Genomic DNA, 22,761 nt, shown 5'->3' on the forward strand with positions numbered 1-22,761 from the left:
AAATAATCCCATAATGAGCAAATCAGATACAATGCCTGTTGCATGTTTATAACTGATCTCAAAGAACCTAAGAAAATATTTGCAGCCACAGGAATGAAGAATTTGTGTTTAACCTCTAATTATTTAATAAAACTCAATGTTTATTTTGTTTATTTCATAATCTACCCCATCCCTTTATAAGGATATTTTCCCTTAGAATCTGTAAAGTATGCCTTTTGAAAGCTTTTGGGGTTAAAAAGTAAATATCTCTGAGTCCAAAGGGGTAGATATAGAACAGAGAGATGTAAATTACATTATCTTAATTGCCTTATTTCTTTATCTTTTCTTGGTTTATTGTGTGTACTGGCCTTATAAAACTTTTGTTTAATTAGGAATCTCTTTAGATCATTACCTTCATCTATCATGTTAATATTCTGAGAGAGGAAAAAATTCCCTGCTTAACTGTTATTAAAAATGGGGCAGCATATAATACCCTTTAAGATATTTTGAGGGAAACAAATCAATTTTCATCACTGTTTTTTTGTATGTCAGAACAAAGCTGAGGCCAATTTCATGTTCAGACTGAGAACTAAGGAAACAGTTTTCTACTTTGATTATCTCATAGGTGTATTTCTTTTTTCTCTCCCATAGGTGTATTTCTAATTGCAGTGCATCATGGTCTAATTTAGAACATGTTCTGATACTTATCTGTGATGGACCACCATTAGTGAATTTCTTAAGGTTTTAACTACTAACATACTGAATCAAAGCACCTTTTATGCCTTGCTTTTAAGAAAAAGTCATTTTATGATGGAATCACTTTCATCAATTATAGTGTGATAATGAAGCAGACATCTTTATGTAGTTATTAGTGCCAGAGCAAACATCATTCCTATGGTGCTGATCTCTGATGTCTACTATATATCTTTATTCATAGAAAATAGAATTCGTTTCAAGTCAATGATCTAGCAAATAGTATATCGTAGTAGCACCATGATACTAATGTAGATATCACACAGATAAGAAGTCAGTAGGGTTGATTTCTTTTCCTTTAGGACAAAAGTTTTCAGAGTAGACACTGTCCAATGTGTTGCTTTCATAATAAAGTAACTGGATTTTCCTGAGCGCTTAATGTGCCAAGGTTTTATTCCCTATGTTGATGAAAGACAATGAGAATCCATCAAATCTTATTTAAAATAAGCATTTTTCCCCTGAAACAAATAATACATTGTATGTTAATTAAATGTTTTGGGGGGGAAGTTAAATAAAAATGCATTAAAAAATATAGCATTTTATAGAACTCAGCTTTTGACATTTTATTTGTGAAATTATCTATTTTCTAAGTTGAATTTCTTGGCATCATTAGCTTTTACTTTCTACTTCAGTGTTCTTTTTATGCTCTAAAGACTGAAAAATATAGACGGGTACTGGTTGTCATAAGAGCCACCAAAAAATCAAAACTTTGTTTATGTTTAGAATGAATATGAGGCTCAAATGAAGAAGATGCAGCTACTGTCAAAAGAGAGCCTGGGAACAAGAGGCGAACTGGAAGATGAAGACAGAGGAAAGGTAATAACTTAAAATAATAAACCTTCTGTTGACAGAGGATTTCTGGAGTATTCCTCTTTTACAATAGTGTTTTAAATAAAATCATCTTATTGAAAAGATCTTTTTGATTAACCCTTAAGTATTATTTAAAGACTTTTCCTTATAGAGTATTGCTTTAATGTCTAATTCAATTAAACGTGCTGAAAGGCCGTCACGGGCAGGTTTAAAAGAGACAGATTCCCAAGAAAACCTTAGAGGCGTTAGTGGGTGAAATTATGTTTGTCTAAATAATGCTTTGTAGCCACTTTTTTTTTCTTAGTTCCAGAAATGTTTTAAGTAAAAGGTAAACAAAATACGGCCTTTTGCTTCTCTTCTTTGTATATATAATTTTGTACATTTTAACCTTTTTACAGAGGAAGTGGAAAGAAAAGATTGCATATCTAAGCAACAGACAAAAAGACTGGCAAGGAATACTTAAATAAATTCTGCTATGTATCTGCCGTAATGCAGGCTTCTAATCCTGCAGCCTATCTCCATATAAATGATTCTGTTCAAGACCATAGATGTTTTCTTCACTAAAAGCAGTAAAGCTCTTTTAGATGAAATGTCTAAAAACATCTTGTAATAACTTGGAGCATGCTGGCAAGAGTAGTCACTTGTGACTATGTGTGAACCCCCCTCAGCCAGTCGATATTGTAATAAGCAAAAATGGTAGCATCACTCCATTATTCAGAGAAGCCAACAGCGTGCTTGTTCCTTAGGCTGCAGCATTCATTAAGAAAAGCTTACTGGGCTGAAAGCTGGAAACCGATGATAACGGGATATGATTTTCATATTTAATGCCTTCCTTGGAAGAGTATGTGTGCTACAGATTGATAGAAGAACCAACTGCTACTTTACTAAAAGACTTTCAGGTTTGCCCTATAGCTACCGATGGAATCATTCAGCCAAGAAATTAACTTTTTCTCCTTTTACCTGCTTTATATATCTGCTAAGCAGGCTGCCTGGCTGCCAGTAAATGTTATTATGCAGTTAACTGTTTGGTATTTAAGACTCTTATCAGAAAAGAAACAGAGGCCACACTATTTTGTTTTTATAGTAGGAGGAAGGTTTTAGTTTTCTTTTTTTCCATGCATTAGCAGGCATTAATCTGAGTTTATAGGAAGTTTTAGTTTTCCTTCCCAAAGATTAAAAAGTTAAAAAACCTAGAATTTAGAGCATTCTTTAAACTGTAAGATATAAAACACCAAGTTCCAGCAACCTTGACCTATATAAAAAGGCCTTTAATGATAAATGATTTCTGTGCCATTAGATGTACGCTAAACGTGGTACGATGTGATAGACTTCTAAACCGTTCAGGCAGTTTTTCTGTTTGACATTGGGTCATGAAATAATTGATGTGTTTTTAATCTATAAACTGGTTTGTTCTTTCTATGCCATTCCTGATAAACGCATTCTTAGTACGGCAGTGTCAATGGTACTTAAGTAAAACGGGAGACTTTTTTTTCTATTTGCACTACTGATTCTTTACCTTACATACAGTTATGTAGTCTCCTTAAGTTATATTTAAAATTAGGACAAGAGACATACAGCTGACAACCCCTTAAAGATGTTACATATAATAATTAGAAGAGAAGTATTTCCCTTTATTTTGAAAGGTGTCATCTCCCTAAAAGCTTTAATTATTGACTATATGTAAGAATCAATTAGGTAACATTTTGAGAAATTTATATCTTGCCTTTTTCAGTTTCCTATTGATGTTCCATCAATTAAAAGCTAAATACATTTCAGCAAAATGATGACTTAGTTAATCCTTATATACTAATTCCAGAACAATTCCTTATCATATGAGTTACATTTTTTTTCCCAGTAGAAATCCACACATCTCTTCTTTAGACAGTCAAATGAATTCGTCTCTGTTCCCAGAGTTGTCCATCTTCAGGGACTGGCTGGAAGCACACAGTATAGTGTCACTGGTTGAAGTCAATAAGTAGGTTCTGAGCAAGAGATTTGTATGAGAAGCCACAGTAGGTCCCCCTATGAATTCCAAGTGTTGGCCTTCAAGGATATACCCTTTCTAAGGCACAGGATACTATGTGATAAATGGCAGTGACATGGGGTAGGCATGTGCTGCATGAAGAAAAAAGGTTTGCTTCCACTGACATGAGTGGCGCAAGGCTTGGTGGAGGAGGTGGTGTTTGAACTAGTGTGCAGGATGGGAAGGATGTCAGTCAATGGGAATATGGTGGACATTCTAAGGTTCGGAGATGTTATGAGTGAAGGAGCAGAAGCAGGAAAGCCCAGTGGTTGGTTGTTCAGCCTGACTAAAGTCTAATGTTCTTGTAGGGAAGTGGTAGACAATGAGCTTGGAAAGTTACATTATGGAACTAAATACATTTCAGTAAAATGATGAATTAGTTAATCCTCCTTATTTTGAGAACAATTCCTTATATGAGTTACATTTTCTTTTCCAGTGGAAACCCACGCATCTCTTCTTTAGACAGTCAAATAAATTTGTCTGTTCCCAGAGTTGTTGGTCTTCGGGGACTGGCAGTTAATTTTTATACGTACCGGGTTAAGGACTGAGATTTCCTCCTGGAATCGTGTGTGCATGTACGTGGGAGTATATATGTGTGTGTGTGTGTGTGTGTTGGGGCAGGTGAAGGCAGAACTTGTGAACAGAGCAGCGTCATCACCGGCATGCAGCTGCAGGAAGATGAGGCTGGTGGTGCTGTGCAGGAGGAACTGGGGGAAGGAGTTGGTAGAACTGAAGAAATCAGGGTTGGTTCAGACAGGAAGAGTTAGGAGCTGAAATTGGGGTTGCCAATGAAGTGGAAAGCACTAATGAGGGGGAGAGAATTTATCAAATTAGTGATAATTCTGAATTACAAGAAGATATGTCTTTTAAATGGTTGTATATCTTTCATCTGTAGCAGTAACTTAGATACTGTACTAAGAAAAGTCATGAAGTAGTGGTTGTCCATCTTCTCAAGGTAAAATTCTAGCCCAGTTTCATAAGACATCCAGAGTCTTCATGCATCCAGTGGCTACTCTTCAGGGTCATGTGTTCTCTTAAGAGAATTAGTAATTGGTCTACTCATTCCCCAAGCTCGTTGCCAGTATTAGTTTACTTAGTAAACTTTTGTTTTTTGGTTAACACAAAAATACAATGTTCAAACCCCCATTTGAATCCACACAGATTTTACTATAATTTAATAATCCTTTTCCTCTATTATACATTGCATTTTGTTGTTTTTGTTGTTTTGGGGGTAAACTCTAATTCTCTTGGTCTTTAGGCATGGGCATGTTCTAGTTGCTCAGTTTTGCCTAGGAGCAGTGACAAAGGATTTACATAAAAATAAATCAAATCGTAAGTACCAAAAGAGATGGAGATAGCAGTTGTGAATGAGAGTATAAATTTTGGGGTAGGCGTTGTGAAGTTTCTTTGAACTATTATACTGTGAAACATATTCTACTAAAAGTAGAAGTGAACTGGATACTTCACAGCAGGATTATACTGTGCTAGGCCTGGCCGGAATTGCTGTGGAGTACCAGGGGATTTCATCATAGGGCTAAAGTTCAAATTGGGGAGTTCCACTTCACTGTTTTAAACCTTCGTGCAAGGGTCACATGGAGAAATGGTTATGTAGGCTGTTCCTTGCACTTCTGATACTAATAGTAACAATGGGCAATGATCATTGCACACTTATGCTGTGCCAGCTTCTACATGAAGCTCTTTATATTCATCAGCTCATTTGATCTTCTCAACAATCCTGGAAGTGGATGCTGTTGTTACCTTCATTCATGGGAGGGCTCAGAGAGGTTAATTAACTTGCCTAAGAGTAGACAGTGAGGCAGAGCCAAAACTCAAAACCAGACCATTTGGCTTTGGCGTCCATGCTATTAGCCATCTTGCTGCCCTGCCATCTAGGGTGGTGTGGGTGAAATTCTCTTCCAAAGTTGGGAAAAATTCCTGATCCAGTAAAAACAGCCTGGCCACATCATGCAAAATATTTCAGTTACCCATTTAGATGCTGCATTTGTACCTAACCTTGGGAGAGAGTGAAATGGTCTCAGTATTCCAGCTATGTCAGGTGAGCCAAGGAAAATGGAGTGCCTGTCTCTGAACTGCTCATGTTTCAATAAAAGGAGCATCTGCTTGAGTTGACTTGGTAGGGCAGAAGAAATACCTGAAAGTTCTACTGAAGAAGAACCTCCAAGTGAGAAGACAGTTGTGCACCCAGTGCCGTGTTGGAGCCGTGTTGGGAGAGGTGGTGGAGCTGGGATTGGGAGCAGCCCCGCTGCAGGGGAGGCACCAGACAGGGAAGATGCTTTCATGATGGGGAGGGTTCCACTCCCAGAAGACAAACTGCAGCTCCCGGGATCTGAGCAGTTTGTGTAAGACCAAGGCGGTCACTATGAGACCCGGGCTCATCTCCAAGGGGTAAAGCAACCAGTGTCGAGGAGACACACAATTGAATTGGTAAACATCATGGCAAGGGGAAAGGATTCATAAGACTCTCCCGAAGTATCCGTATTTAAAGAGGAAGTAACTTAGGTTGGAATTCCTAGGTTGGAATCTCCTGGAAGCAGATCCTGAGATAAGGATTGGAATGTAGGTGGATTATTTGGGAGGTGATCCCAGGAAGCTCAGATAGAGGAGAGAGAAAGTCACACGGCCAGGAGTGTGTGACTGAGTAGGTTACCACTGTGAGCAACTGGAGCTAAGTCCCATCGCAGAACCTTGGAAGACTGTGTCACACACACCTCAGTGTCCTCACACCTGGAAGCAGGAAAGAGAGGGGTTTATTCCTTAGCTCCTATCTGTCACTGACTGAGTGTTGTGCCTGCCTCCACTCCTGGCTGCTGTACAGCAGTGAGGGGAGCTCCCAGCCCAGGAGCACACTGTGGGCATGTACTGGGATGGTGAGGTTCCCTTGGATATGGGTCTGGCTCTGTCATACCTGCTACTGGAAAGAGCAGTGCAGGGCAGGGGGTAAAGGGGTTGGGTTATCTATATAAGCCCCAATTTCTTTTTATTTTATTATATTATGTTAATCACTATCCGTTACATCATTAGTTTTTGATGTAGTGTTCCATGATTCATTGTTTGCGTATAACACCCAGTGCTCCATGCAGAACGTGCCCTCTTTAATACCCATCACCAGGCTAACCCATCCTCCCACCCTCCTCCCCTCTAGAACCCTCAGTTTATTTTTCAGAGTCCATAGTCTCTCATGGTTTGTCTCCCCCTCTGATTCCCCTCCTTCATTCTTCCCCTCCTGCTATCTTCTTCTTCTTTTTTTTAACATATAATGTATTATTTGTTTCAGAGGCACAGATCTGTGATTCAACCGTCTTGTACAATTCACAGCGCTCACCATAGCACATACCCTCCCTAATGTCTATCACCCAGCCACCCCATCCCTCCCACCCCCCACCACTCCAGCAACCCTCAGCTTGTTTCCTGAGATTAACAATTCCTCATATCATTGAGGTCATATGATACATGTCTTTCTCTGATTGACTTATTTTGCTCAGCATAACACCCTCCAGTTCCATCCACATCGTTGCAAATGGCAAGATTTCATTCCTTTTGATGGCCGTGTAATATTCCATTGTGTGTGTGTGTGTGTGTGTGTGTGTGTGTGTGTGTGTGTGTGTGTATACCACATTTTCTTTATCCATTCATTGTCGATGGACATCTTGGCTCTTTCCATAGTTTGGCTATTGTGGACATTGCTGCTGTAAACATCGGGGTGCATGTACCCCTTCAGATCCCTACATTTGTATCTTTGGTAAGCCCCAATTTCTTAGCGCCACTAAGGAGTGGCCCACAGTGCTTCATTCACCAGCAGTCTCCTTGAACCACTGCTCAATTAGAAAGAGTGCAAGAATCTCCCTAAAGTGGGGTGCTGAGTGGTTGCCCAGGTTTCTAATACCAGGATGTTGTACCTTGCTTGGGATGGTGACCCACCCTCAGCTCTACCATCCTCAAAGTTGTGACTTTATTTGACCTCGGCAATGACAAATCCAAAGGTGTTCAGCTGGACCTCTTTGATCTGAATAGCTTTTTTATTTGTATGTGTTTCTAGTCACAAAACAATTAAAAATTAAACCGAATTACACAAATAGTTTTTCAAATCCTGGCCCTAAAACTAGATCTGCAGATCTTTTTTCAGGAGAGGCTAGAAAATGCTCTTCTCTCCAGGATTACTAGACCATGAGCTCCTGCACAGTAGGGTATAGACCCCATCCACTGCCCCACCTGGTGGGAGGTAGCAGCCTGTCAGTCCACAGTGAGGAACAGGAGAGAGACATTCTTCTTGAGCGAGATGTGTGCCCCATTCCACTGGATTTCAAAGGCAGGTGAAGTTTGAACTCTCCACATTCTGCTTTCTCTCGAGGGTACCTCCCAAGTGAGTAATATGGCTCAGATTAACAGCTAACACTTACATTGATCTTACTCTGTTTCAGGTACTGTTCTACGGATTTAAATTATACATCTACAAATATATGTAAATATACACACACTCGTTACAACTTTACAGTAAGATTTGTTTTTATACCCATTTTACAGATTAGGAGATGGAGGCCCAAAGAAGTAACTTGTCTCCAGATCACATACGTGGTCAGTGGCAGAGCCTTAACTAATAAATACATCAACTTGCTTCTCAGTTACTGGAAGAAAGGTTTCACTTAGGAGAATGGTGGAAAGAAGCCTTTCTGGAAGGGACTTAGCCTCTTTCTCACAGTCAAGAATGAAAATAGCCATATTTTTTAAACTTACCTTTTGTGGAGACATTTGGCAACACAACTATCTTCCTTTGCTCTCTCTGTGGTGGAATTATGTGACAAGTATGCTATGTGTTAGAGGTTCTTACAAGTGAGAAAATTGCACGTGTGTGTGTGTGTGTGTATGTATAGATACACATCTTGTAGTGGAGTGATAGAGAAAAGAGAAAAAATGAAGGAGAAGGGGAAAAGGAAGCATAAGTTGACTTAGCAAGAGGAAGATAAATTTTGTGGAAAACACTGTTTCTTTTCTCCCTTTGATAGTACAAGGGATTACAGAAGTCTCCACAGGAGAACAAATACTGATTTCTTATTCTTTAGAAGATTTTCCAAACTTCATATACTTACATTCTATGAAATACTGTATTATTAGAAAAAATAGTCTTTTTCATGTAGTCTGAAAAAAAATGAATTAGTGCTAGAACTTTTTTGGAAAGGAACCTGGCAGTAATTATCACAATTAAATATACAGTTGATCCTTGAACATGGGTTTGAGCTGTACGGGTTCACTTACACGCAGATTTTTTAAAATAAATTTATGTGCAATACTATAAGTGTACTTTCCTTATGATTTTCTTTTTTCTGACTTGCGTTATTGTAAGAATATAGTATAAAACACATGTAACATACAAAAATATGTGTTAATTGACTGTTTATGTTATAGGTAAGGCTTCTGGTCAGCAGGAGGCTATTAGTAGTTAAAGTTTTGAGGGACTCAAAAGTTATATACAGATTTTGACTGTGCAGGGGGTTGGCTGTACACATATGCTTTGTGCCAGCAATCCAACTTTCGGTAATGTATCCTCAAGAAATAGAAGCTCCAGGGGCACCTGGGTGACTCAGCCGGTTAAGCATCTGACTAGTGATTTCAGCTCAGGTCATGATCTCATGGGTCGTGGGATTCAGCCCTGAGTCGGCCTCCGTGCTGAACCAAGATTCTGCTTGTCCTTCTCTCTCCCTCTTCCCCCCTGCCTGCTTGCACTTGCTCTCACTCTCTCTCTCAAATAAATTAATTAATTAAAAAAAAGAAATAAGAGCTCTAGTTAGTTTAATAATGTTAATACAGTAAAAAAAAAAAAAAGTTTGAGGAAGCGATGAGCATTTTAGGAAGCAAGACCCTGCCTGTGGATGGGATTGCTCTTTTCATTGTAGTGTGTGAGTTGCCTCTGTCCTCACTCACATCTCTCAAAATTAGAAACTGGAGCTGGCATTCTCCCTTTCTGATGTAGTTCTGCACATTTCTTTTTGAACAGGAAACTCTAAGAGACACAGTTATATCCTGAGCCACCCTGTGTGGGAACCATGCATATACAGGGCATATTAAGAAAGGGCTGTTGTGATATTCTCAGATATTTGTTAAGCTTCTCTTCTTGGAAACCATGACTTTGTACTGTTTTACTCAAGGCAACTCCATAGGCCTGGGGGTAATGGGGGAAAGGATGGTGCTGGGGTGTGTGTGTTTATTTTTTGAAAATCACCAGTTCGTACAATTTAGGAATGCTAAATTTCAGTTGAGGTTTCTGCTTTTCTCTTACTCTTCCCATTTACCGTGTACATAGACTTGATTTTATTTATTACGTAGACGTTCCATTTAGAGTCTATTTTAGTAGGTCTGATTTTGTACTGGTTGAATTTAGTAGGAAATTAGTCCTAGACTTCCACTTTATTATTAGAGATTTTTTGTATTTGTTTGTTTTTCAAAATAGCTGTGGTTCAGTAAACACAGTTTGAGTCTCACTGATTTCGTTTTGAGTATCATAGCACCAAGAGATGGGCATTGGAGTCTTTGTGTGTGGGTCTGAATCCTGTGACCAAGAGCAAATTCTTCAACCTTGCTAACTAAGTCCCATAAGAGCAGGGAAATAGTAATGGTTGTTTTGAAAATGAAAAAAGGTAATGAATATAAATCTTCTTGACACCTGGTAAGTGCTTGACAAATGTTCACTGATCCTGCCACCACTCTCACCACTGTCCCCATCATCTCCATCTTTGGCCTCCACCAGGGTAGCCATTCTTTTGTGCTGACTTCTTGCCACTCATCTAGGATGGTGGAGACACCAGCTCTGGGGATGGAGAGGCTACCTATGAATTAAAGAAATGGGACATAAAGCCACTGGGTGATAACAACTTGTAATCGACCGATGTTGTAGTGATTTATCCAACAGAATTACTTACAGAACATAACCTTTGAAGCCTAAATTTAATGGATCCATTTTAAAATTAAGACAGTTCCAATGACTATTGGATTTAATGGCCAGAGATATCTCTTTGTGGTCTCAGTTATAAAAATTTAATTGTGCCTATAATTTACCACAGTGGCAAAATGAAGAAGTGTTAAGTGTTGGCATGATGTCGTGGTCAGCTCAGGTGACCATAACAAAATACCCCAGACTGGGGGCTTAAATAATAGAAATTTATTTTCTCACAATTCTGGAAGCTGAAAGTCTAGGGTCAGGGTGCCAGCAGAGTTGGTTTCTGGTAGGGCCTCTCTCTCTCTGGGTTGCAGATGACTGCCCCTTTTCTGTGTCCTCACATGGCCTCTTCTTTGTGCATTTGTGTGGAGAGAGGATCTCTGGTATCTCCTCCTCTTATGAGAGGGCCCCGCCCTTATGAACTCCTTTAACCTTAATCACCTTACCTTAAAGGTCCTATCTTCGAATAGTAACACTGGGAATTAGCGCTTCAACATAAGAATTTGGGGAGGAGGGGGACACAATACAGTTTATAACACATCGTAAAGTAAAATAATTCCTTCAGGATTGTTATATGTAAATTTTTTAAAAAAGATTTTATTTATTTATTTGAGAGAGTGAGTGAGAGAGAGCACATGAGCAGGGGCAGAGGTTGAGAGAGAAGCAGATTCCCCTGCTGAGCAGGGAGCCTGACGGGGGACTCGATCCCAGGACCCTGGGATCATGACCTGAGCCAAAGGCAGATGCTTAACCAACTGAGCCACCCAGGCGCCCCTATATGTAAATTTTTATTAAGGGATCAGTGTGACTGGGACGCCTGGGTGGCTCCTAAAATTTTTAAAGAAACTACAGATAGGTAACTGTGTCAGGGTAAAAGGAAGAACTGAACTGAAATCCTGGATTAGAGATTTACCTCAAGCACTGAGCTACAGAAAGTAATAGGAAGGCGGAGAAACATTGATCATTATGTCAGATCCTTAAATACTGATACACACCCCTTCTTTTGGCAATAACGTCTATCTCTCAAAAACTTTTCAATTCCTAATATTATTCCAGTGTCAACAATAATGTGAAACACGGCATTCTCTCTTCAGCTTTCCTGGCTTAGAAACTGCTTGTGAGACACATAACAATGTCAGAATTTTAAGATTAAAGACCACCCTATTTCCTGTTGCTATGCAAACAAAATGACAGACTATTTTAAAAAAGAAAAGAGGCACCTGTCTCACTGCCTGATCTCAGCAAACGGGAAAGCTGCCAACCTGCGGAAGCCCAGCTTGTATTTTACTGGAGCCACTATTTTACTTTGCAAACATTGAGCTGGTTCAAATGTAACGTTGCCTAATAGCAAGCGGCAGTTCATTTTTGCAGGTTTCTTGTAATTTTTTTTGTTATAAAAGTTTACGTAATTGCTGGTAGAAATGTAAAATGGTGCAGTAGATAAGTGGTTGCCTGGGGCTGGGGGCTGGTCAGGGAGGACGGGGAGTGATTGCTAAAGGGTACAGGGTTTCTTTTGGGGGTGATGAAATGTTCTAAAATTGGTTGTGGTGATGGCTCCACACTTGTGACTATACGGAAACCCCGTATAGGGGTTTGAATTAAAGTATGAATTACATACTTTAAAAGGATGAATTTTATGGTATGTGAATTATAGCTCAATAAAATTATTTTTAACATTTCAAGTCAAGTTAAATTTGTTAAATTGGAACAGGGTTTCTTTTGGGGGTGATGAAATATTCTAAAATTGATTGTGGTGATGGCTCCACACTTGTGACTATACGGAAATTCTGTATAGGGGTTTGAATTAAAGTATGAATTACATACTTTAAAAGGATGAATTTTATGGTATGTGAATTATAGCTGAATAAAATTATTTTTAACATTTCAAGTCAAGTTAAATTTGTTAAATTGGAAAAAGGAACAGTTGAGCAGAACAATACTCATTTTCCTGGCATAATCCTATACAAACACATTTTGTTTAATTTCTTTTTCCTATGTTAGACTTATCTTTACGTAGGTATAAGCATACTGAATATATAATTTTGGATTTTTTTCACTTGCCATATCTAAACATTTCCCTTGTTACACCATAGTCTTCATTTGCCTCATTTTTGTGACTTCATAATCTTGCCCTATTTTATGCAGTTTGCTTCTAACTTTTCATGATTGTAAATAATGCTGCAAATGAACTTGTCACATAGCTTTTTTTTTTTCCTTTTAGGCTTACTTCCTTAAGGTGTTTCCCTGTAAAATTACAGAATCAAAGGCAATAAGGATGTTTAGGACTTTTGATGCTGTATTCTTTCCTGTTTGCTATCAGAGGATTTTGCCTGTTTATTTTGCTACCAACAATATAGGAGCTTCTATTTCACCTAACCTTCATCAATACTGGGGATTTTTTTATTGTTATTGTTGTTTTATTTATTTTTTATTGAACTATATATAAAGTATATAACAGGTTAATTTGACACATTTATATATTGTAATATGATTGCCATTGTAGTGATAATTAGCACCTCTATCTCATTACATAATTACCATTTCCTTTCAGTGGTTAGGATAATTGAGTTCTAGTCTCTTAGCAAGTTTGATGATTATAATATAATATTGTCTATATTCACTATATTGTACATTAGGTCTCTAGGACTTATTTACTACTCATTGCAAGTTTGTACCCTTAAATGATATCCCCAACACCCCACTTCCCAGGGGTTATTTTTTAAGTAAACTTTTTATTCTAGAATAATTTTGGATTTGCAGAAAAGTTGCAGAGACAGTACGGTTTCCTTGGATTCCCTCACCCAGTTCACACAGTTCTTAACAACCTACATAACAGTGCCACATTTTTCAAATCTAAAAATCCAACTTAGGTATATCACTATTAACTAAACTCTGGATTTTATTCATATTTTTACCAGTTTTTCCATCAATGTCCTTTTTCTGTTCTAGGACCCAATCCAGAATTGGGTATAATAATTTTAATTTCTAAGATTTAATATAATGGGTCAATCCAGAATTGGGTATACTAATTTTAATTTCTAAGATTTAATATAATGGGTTTAAAATGACATTATGTTGTTGTCAGTTTTGTTTTTTTTTTTAATTTTGGTTTTTTTTTTTTAAGAGGTCAAGGTTTTTGTTTTTGTTTTTGTTTTAGATTTATTTATTTGAGAGAGAGAGCATGAGCAGGGGGAGAGGGAGAGAGAATCTCAAGCAGACTCTGCACTGACCTGAGCCAAAACCAAAAGTCAGACACTTAACTGACTGGGCCACCCGGGTGCCCCAAGAGGTCAAGTTTTTAAGGGAATATTTCTAATTATTCTGCTTGATAGTGGGAGGATTGGGGGTTAACTCCCATCCCAATAAACTTGCTTTATCAGAGTATTATTCCTGTTACTGAAAAACTAGAAACATACTTCTGTGGTCTTCCTGCCAAAAATGCATAACCTGAACATATACATGAGGAAACATCAGTCAAACACACGTTGAGAGACAGTCTGCAAAGTAGCCAGTCTGTATTCTTAAAAAATTTCAAGGTCAAGAATGACAAAGAAAGACTAAGGAGCTGTTCCAGATTAAAGGAGACTCAAGAGACCTGACTCTAGATTGGATCCTGAACCTGGAAAAAAAGGTAGCTATATAAAGGACATTATTAGGCCAAGTGACAAAATTTGAATGTGGACTGTGAGATAGAAAATAGCAATTTATCAATGTTAAGTTTCCTGAGTTTAATCATTGAACTGTGTCTGCTCATGAAGGAGAATGTCCCTATGCTTAGGAAATACATACTGAAATGTTTCGGGGAGAGAGGCCATGTATCTCCAATTTATCCTCAAATGGTTCAGGAAAAAACTGTGTGTGTGTGTGTGTGTGTGTGTGTGTGTGTGTGTGTGTGTGTGTGTGTATAAACATTCACATATATGTAGAGGGAGAGGGAATGATAAAACAAATGGGCACAATGTAAACGATTGATAAATCTAGTTAAAAAATATAAGGGGAGTTTTTCTTATGATTCCTGCAACATTGAAATTATATCAAAAACTTAAACCTCCTCCCCCCAAAAACAGCAACTAGAAATATAGCAGCAAAAACTTCCTATTGGGTCTCAACAGATCCTCAAATGCAAGTTGTCTGTTTTGATTCTACAGGTGAACAAATGCACCAACCCATAGATTTTGATTTTATGCATAATTAAGGGCCACCTTTTCATAACTCCTAATTTATTATAGGCCACTAAGATGTAATGTTCTCATTAATTAGTATATCAGTAATTAGTATATTTGTTGAGGACCCACAGTTCCATATTCTTAAAAGTCTGGAATGCTTGACAAAATTGGCATTTTATAACCATTTGCTGTTATAGAGATTTATAACTTCTCCTGCTTTTAGGAAGTAGCCTGTGTTAACAGTGCTATCTTAAATTGTTGTTGTTATTGCTGTTTTTCACTTACTGTGGTTCTAGAAGCATTTAATATAAGTTAAATCATGATTACATGCTACTTTTGTTGACTGTGTGAGTTACTATTTAGATATTGTTGTTTCTCTCCATTTCTTGGCTCTTGGGGTTCTTTGTTAAGTGGGAATGGACTTGGGGTCTTTGGCCTCTTAGTAGGTTAGAGGACTTAGAGAATTACTGGTTGAAAGGAGTAGTCAGCGGCACTCCTTTGGCCCTCCCTAGGTGGCTTTCTCATCTCTAAGGCATGCCCACTCCTTTGCTTTACATTTTGGCCTTTAGCAGACCAAGGAAGAGGGAGGTGTGTACAGCCTGTGCTGGGTTAGTAATTGCTCTAGTGTTGGTTCATAACACTCCCTAAATGGGTCTTGAAAGTGAAAAATGAAAGGCCCCCCAGCTCACAAGTCTGATCATTGATTTGCCTCAAGTTTTTGCTAAGCGACCTCAGCATATGACCAGCTGGAGTTCTCCACAGTAGCCCATCATTTGAAGCCATGTATTTAAAAGATAGCGGGAAGGGAAAAATGAAGAGGGGAAATCAGAGGGGGAGACGAACTATGAGAGACTATGGACTCTGAAAAACAAACTGAGGGTTCTAGAGGGGAGGGGCCTGGGGGGATGGGTTAGCCTGGTGATGGGTATTAAAGAGGGCACGTACTGAATGGAGCACTGGGTGTTATATGCAAACAATGAATCATGGAACACTACATCAAAAACTAATGATGTAATGGATGGTGATTAAAAAAACAAACTTTTTTTTGAGCACAGGAAAAATGAAAGTAGTTGTTAGATTAGGACAATGGTAATAGGTGATTTTCACCTGTTTTAAAATTTGTCTTTGTTCTTATATCAGCTTCTCAATTACAAAAGGAATAGAAGTCACAAATATTTATATCAATGAATCAGGATGTTGATTACTATAATTTTGCTGGTTAAACCATATGGTACAATGGAAAATTCTTAATGGCATGATGGCCTCTTTGGATGGTGAAATGGCAATATCCTATAAGTCAGTCTTGAACTAGCAATTTCAGTTCTAGAAAGCTGTCTTGTTAATGTACTGGCATGTGTGCCTAGAGGGATACATGCTCAGTGATAATCATTGTAGCATGGTTTGGAATGGTAGATGGTGGGAAACAAACCCAAGGTCCATCAAAACAAGACTGGTTAAATAAATTATGGTACATTTATAGAATGGGATAATATTCAGCTGCTGAAATTACGATGTAGTCTGGTTTCCGGTCCAACATATATGAAGTTTGGAAGTCACCACACCACCCTAACAAGTAAAAAGCTGAACAAATAAAAAAATTAGCAACTCTTCTTAGATCTCTCAGAGAAGTGAGGTTACAGAGCAATCCGCCGCCGCTAAATTTGGAGAGACCAACAGGGAATACAGAAAATCACAGCTTATTAGAGCAGAGCTGAAACCACTACAAGAACCAGTGCCAGGATAGAGAAACGAACTGTAATTGACAAATAGCCAGAGGCTCAGCATAGACAGGTCAGAGAGATGAAGACTCCAGGGAAACCTAGTCATAGTCTTCCTTCCCCCACTTTTGTGTTTTAATTCCAGGGAGCTTTAACAGGTCCGCACAGTGAGTATCAGAGAAAAAAAATCCTCCTATAATTCAGGCATGGGCAGGGGAAAAGTACCATTTTTAAATACATGAGAGCATTCTGTTCTTAACAAGATCTGCCCTCAGGAGAAACTGGCCAGAGCCTAACTGACCTGAGGGAAGAGAAATACCAGCCTCGGAAGGCTCTATATAGCCTTCTGTGTGGAGGAAGGGAAATAATCAATTCCAGCCCCTTCTAGTCTTGAACTTTTAAAACTACTCTTTAAAAATGTCTTTAAGAAAGTCAGTAGACTGTAGATATGTGGATATTTCTGGACTCTGAATTCTGTTCCATTGATCTTTATGTATATCTTTATGCCAGTAGAGTCTACAATTACCCTAGTTTTGTAGTAAGTTTTGAAAGTGGGAAATATCAGGTCTCCAAGTCTGCTCTTTTTTTGGAAAATTGTTTTGGTTATTCTGGGTTCCTTGTATTTCCATATGAATTTTAGTGTCAGCTGGCCAATTTCTGTAAGAATGCCAGTTGGGATTTTGATAGAGATTGCATTGAATATGTAGATCAATTTGGGGGTAAGATTTGGTCATCTTAACAACATTAAGTCTTACGTTTCTTGAACACAGAATGTGTTTCCATTTATTTAGGCCTTCTTTAATTTCTTTCATCAATGTTTTATAGTTTTCAGTTTATGCTATTGTATATAGAATTGTTTTCTGATTTCAGTTTCAAATTGTTTATTGCTAATATATACAAATACATTATTTCTATTTGTATATTGATCTTGTATCCTGCAACCTTGCTGAACTTGCGTATTACCTCTAATTGTTTCTTGTGATTCCTTAGGTTTTTCTTTATATGAGGTCATGTCATCTGCCAATAGAGATAGTTTTACTTCTTCCTTTGAAATACAGATGCCTTCCATTTCTTCTTCTTGCCATACTATCCAGCCTGGAATCTGCATGTCTTGTTAACTAGAAACGGTGAAAACAGACATTCTTGTGTTAATCCTGATCTTAGGGAGAAAGCTTTCAGTCTTTCACCATTGACTATGATGTTAGCTCTCTGTTTTCCATAGATGCACTTTATCAGGTTGAGGGAGTTCCCTTTTATTCCTAGTTTTATGGTGCTTTTTATCATGAATATGTGTTGGATTTTGTCAAATGCTTTTTCTATGTCTATGGAGATAATCTTTGGGTTTTTTTTTTCCCCTTATTAACATAGTGTCTTACATTACTTGATTTTCATATGTTGAACCAACTTTGTATTCCTGGCATAAATCCTACATAGTCATGGTGTATAATTTCTTTTGTGTGTTGCTAAATTCAGTTCACTATTATTTAGATGAGAATTTTAACATCTGTATTCATAAGAAATATTGGTTTGTAGTTTTCCTTTTTTGAGACATCGTTGTCTGGTTTTGTTGTTAGGGACTGGCCTCATAGAATGAGTTGAGGAATATTTCTTCCTTGCCTGTTTTTGGAAGAGTTTGTGAAGGACTGGTGTTAACTCTTTAAACCTCTGGTAGAATTAACCAGTGAAGCCTTCTGGTCCTGGACTTTTCTTTGTGGTAAATTTTTTGACCGCTAATTCAATTTCTTGCTACAAGTCTATTCAGATTTTCTCTTTCTTCTTGAGTCAGTTTTAGTAGTGTGTGTCTTTCTAAGAAATTGTCCAGTTCATCTAGGTTGTCTAATTTGTTGGCATACAGTTATTCATAGTATTCCTTTATAATATTTTTATATTTATCTTTATTTCTATTTTTATATCTATAAGATTGGTAACAAAGAAGTCACTTTGATTTCTGATTTTGATAAATTTTTTTTTTTTTCTTAGTCTAGCTAGAGGTATGTCAATCTGTTGATATTTTCAAAGAATCAATTTTTGGTTTTGTTGATTGTCACTATTGCTTTTTTCTTCTCTAATTTCTATTTTTAACTTTTTGAGGGACTAACATACTATTTTCCACAGTGGCTACACCAATTTACATTCCCACCAACAGTGCACAAGGGTTCCTTTTTCTCCACATCCTCGCCAACACTTGTTATTTCTTGTCTTTTTGATTCTAGCCATTCTGACAGGTATGAGGTGATAGCTCACTGTGGTTTTGATTTGCATTTTCCCTGATTATTAGTGATGTTGAGTATCTTTTCATGTGTCTGTTGGCCATCTATATGTCTTCTTTGGAAAAATGTCTGTTTAGGTCCTCTGCCCATTTAAAAAAAAATTTTTTTAAAGATATTATTTATTTGACAGGGAGACGCAGCGAGAGAGGGAACACAAGCAGGAGGAGTGGGAGAGGGAGAAGCAGGCTTCCCACTGAGCAGGGAGCCCAATGCAGGACTTGATCCCAGGACCCTGGGATCATGACCCGAGCCAAGGGCAGACACTCAATGACTGAGCCACCCAGGTGCCCCTCATCTGCCCATTTTCAATCAGATTATTTCATTTCTTGGTGTTGAATTGTAGAAGTTCTTTATATATTTTGGATATTAACCTCTTATCAGATATATCATTTGTAAATCATCTTCACCCATTCAGTAGGTTGCCTTTGTGTTTTATTGATGATTTCCTTCACTGTGCAAAAGCTTATTTTGGTATAGTCCCAACAGTTTACTTTTGCTTTTGTTTACCTTGCCTGAGGAGGCAGACATATCTAGAAAACTGTTGCTAAGGCTCATGGCAAAGAGATTACTGCCTGTGTTTTCTGGAAGTTTTATGGTTTCAGGGAGGGACAGTATATTTGAAGAGAAGCAAGACCTGGATTCTGTTTTAGTTGTGTGTGTAACATTATCTCTCTTACAGTTTGAGCCTCAGATTTTCCCATACACAGAAGAGAGGTGTGAATACATCTCCCCATCTATTCTGTAGGGCTCTGTGAACTAAAGGCTATTAGGTATGTAGAGGTGCTTTGGTCCCTTTAGAAGAAAAGTACTTAACTTCCTCAAGGCTTCATTATTGTTACTTCCAGTTCTATTTCCCATTGTGTGTCCTTGATCAAGCCACTGAACCAAGTGCTTCTGTTGCTCCACCCAACACCCCCCCTTTTTTTCCAGCCCCCTCTCTTTTTAAGGAAGAGACAATGCTCATTCTCCCCCATAGACATGACAGTAAATTTATTCTTATTTCCTTTTATTTTATTTTACTTATTTTATTTAAATTCAGTCAGTTAACATATAGTGTACCAGTTTCAGATGTAGAGTTCAGTAATTCATCAGTTGCATATAACATGACAATAAATTTAAATTGCTTTACATGTGTTTAAAATTACTTGAAGATGTTCAGGAAAAACTGCTGTTATTTACAGTTTGACTGGCAATTAGGATTATTTTGCACAAATGGAATATATTTTAATGTAACCCCGAATGTGATTATTTGAAGTTTTTTTTTTAATATTACACATAATACTAGAAATAGAGTTTTGAAACCTCCTAGAGTCCTTTGTATGTATCTCACCCTCCCTCCCTCTCTCTCTCTTCTTTTTTTGTCTAGTATCTCCCTAGCTCTATTAAATCCAAGCTTCTCTATGAAAAGTGGTTAGAACTCCCAGCTTTTTTTTTTTAATTGTGGTAAAATATACATAACATAAAATTTACTATTTTAGCCATGTTCAAGTGTACAATTCAGTGGCATTAAGTACTTTCACATAGTTGTGCAATGTGTGCATCTGTTTTTGAAAAATACAGATTCCATAGTTGCTGGATAATACTTGTTTTGTGAACCAATACTGTCATTAAAATTAACTAGTATGGACTGTACTGTTTTTCTGACTTATTTTGTGAAAGCTGTGAGTTTTATAAAATGAGGTCGGTGTTGATTTCAATAGTCACACTTCCTTTTCCTCATTTTATTTCTGAGAATGACCTAAACAACCTAATTGTTTATCCACAGGATGTTAACTCACATCTCTTTTGGTGTCGCAGGTTGCAAGGCAGGCAGGAATTAACTCGGGGACAGCCATGTCAAGAGGATTGTATCAACCAGCAACAATCTTTATGGGCTGCCAAATGTCAGCTGTCTCAAGCATTGGAGGTTTCAGTACAGAGCAGAAATCTCCCCAGCCCACAAAGAACTTTTCAATTCCTGACCCACATTCACACCGACAGACAGCCCAGAGCGGTAATGTGACAGACAGCTATGTAGTACAAACTAATAGTGCCACACAGCGCTTAAATAAGTCTGACAAAATAGATGGAAAGACATCTCTTCAGATTGGTGGGGAAACGCCAGTCACAGCCAGCTCATTGTCTGAGGAGGAACAAACTCATTGCTTGCAGATAGGAAGCAACACACGTCACGGTGAGAGTAGTTTATCTGAAGGCGAAAAGTCTGCTGAACTCCATTCCCTGTTACGGAAAAGATTAAGTCCAGAGAACAGAACCACTGATATAAAGTGTGACAGTTCCAGCAGATCAGAGGGATCAGAAGGAGAAATACTGACACAGGAACATATTGAAGTCAAGGAAGAAAGAGCCAGACCTCCAGTCTCCCGGGTATCAGTCTCAGAATACTGTGCATCTGAAAATAAGTGTTCTCAAGAGAAGGATTCTGCTTGGGAAGGTTTCTCAGGTGGGGCGAGAGGCTGAGATTGTTTGCTGATTTTTGTTGGTGTTCAGTTTTGGGGGTAGTAGCAGTCTTACTTAAGAACAACATACACTTTAATTTTATTTCTATCAAAACAAACCAGGGACTTGGCTATTCTAATGAATTCTTGACTATAGACAGGAAATATTTTTGCAAGCTTATTTGCTGATTTTAAAACCAACTGTGATATTTTTAATGATTTTTCACGTACTGTAATTAGTTGTGGATTGTTTCTACATGTTTTTAGCTGAGTAATTCTGCCTGTGAGGCAGAACGTGTTTACCTCGTTTCTCCCTGAAGTTAGTGATCGGAAATCTGTTCATATCCCCTCTTACAGATCATCTTCCTCCCAGGGACCCGGAGTCACAGAAACCCTTCAGAAAAATGCAGGAAGAGCAGGCGGAGGAAAGTTTGAGCAGCAGTAGCAGTGACCTCACAGTCTCTGTCAGTGAAGATGATCTCAGTTTCAAGAGTCCAGAACCACAGCCAAATCCGAGTGACAAGATGGAGGGAGAAGATGGAATAGAGGCCTTAAAATTAATCCACTCTGAGCAAGAAAGAGATGCCCTATCCACCGAAAAACATAATTATATTTTGCAAACCCTAAGCTCTCCTGATTCAAAAAAGGAATCCTCCACTAACTCACCAATAAGAGAGTAAGCCATTCAATTTTTTTTCTTTTTTTACTGTTCTGTTTTTAATTATAGACATTTTTAGAGACCCTTCCACTGGGAATGTATTATTGAACCCTCAGCCATGAATTCGTAAGTTCCTTAAGTCTCATACACAGTCTTTTGGATAAGGTCTAATTTTCTTTCTTTTCTTTTTTTTTTTTTTTTAATGAAATAGCTTTAAAAGTCTGAATATCATTGAATCATGGTGGATTGGCAGTTTATAATTATATCCAAACAATCCCTAGTTAATTCAGAAGTCATGCCCCCCCAAACCCTGCCTTCCAGCCTTTTAGAAAATAAATCATTTTGAAGTTCTGGTAACACAGAAAGTGACAAATAGTTAAACTTACTAGGAGTTCAGCTTTAGAGGCTAAGAACTTTGTATCTAATTAATTTGCTTAATCCCTCTATTCCTTGCCACGGTGTCTTACGGTTAAATATGAGTTTGTAAGTTCTGCTAAGAGTATTTCTTTAAATATTTTTATTTATTTGTCAGAGAGAGAGAGCACAAGCAGGGGGAGCAGTAGAGGGAGAGGGAGAAGCAGGGTCCTCACTGAGCAAGGAGCCCGATGTGGGACTCGATCCCAGGACCCCAGGATCATGACCTGAGCCGAAGGCACACGCTTAACGACTGAGCCACCCAGGTGTCCCTCTGCTAAGAGTATTTCTAAGTCAGCTTTCCTTTTCTGAATGTAACTATGAGGACACTGGAATCTTTAATGTTAAATAGGAACAACATTAGTGTTATACATTCTGAGCACTTATAATATCCACATCATAGGGGCACCCGGCTAGCTCAGTCGATTGAGAGTCTGACTTTTGGTTTCAGCTCAGGTCATGATCTTATGGGTCATTTGATAGAGCTGGCTTAGCATTGGGCTGTGTGCTCAGTGGGGAGTCTGCTTGAAAAATTCTTTCCCTCTGCCCCTCCCCCCACTCACGCACGCACTGTCTCTCTCTC

General features: G+C 38.1%; 1 protein-coding gene across 2 annotated transcripts in view; it reads left to right on the forward strand.

Moving 5' to 3' along the window:
• The window catches only part of KIZ (kizuna centrosomal protein), a 132,744-nt gene that overhangs the window by 18,786 nt on the left and 91,197 nt on the right, over window positions 1–22,761 (forward strand). For both annotated transcript variants that reach the window (XM_025876919.2, XM_073878465.1), the window contains exons 4-6: window positions 1,456–1,548; window positions 20,466–21,111; window positions 21,464–21,782. In XM_025876919.2, coding sequence (XP_025732704.2) covers window positions 1,456–1,548; window positions 20,466–21,111; window positions 21,464–21,782 — 1,058 coding nt within the window. The remainder of the gene's footprint in view (window positions 1–1,455; window positions 1,549–20,465; window positions 21,112–21,463; window positions 21,783–22,761) is intronic.

Source organism: Callorhinus ursinus, unplaced genomic scaffold (genome assembly GCF_003265705.2).
Source record: "Callorhinus ursinus isolate GAN/ISIS: 27379988/994484 unplaced genomic scaffold, GSC_fseal_2.0 scaffold29, whole genome shotgun sequence".
In the NCBI taxonomy this organism is placed as follows: Eukaryota; Metazoa; Chordata; class Mammalia; order Carnivora; family Otariidae; genus Callorhinus; species Callorhinus ursinus.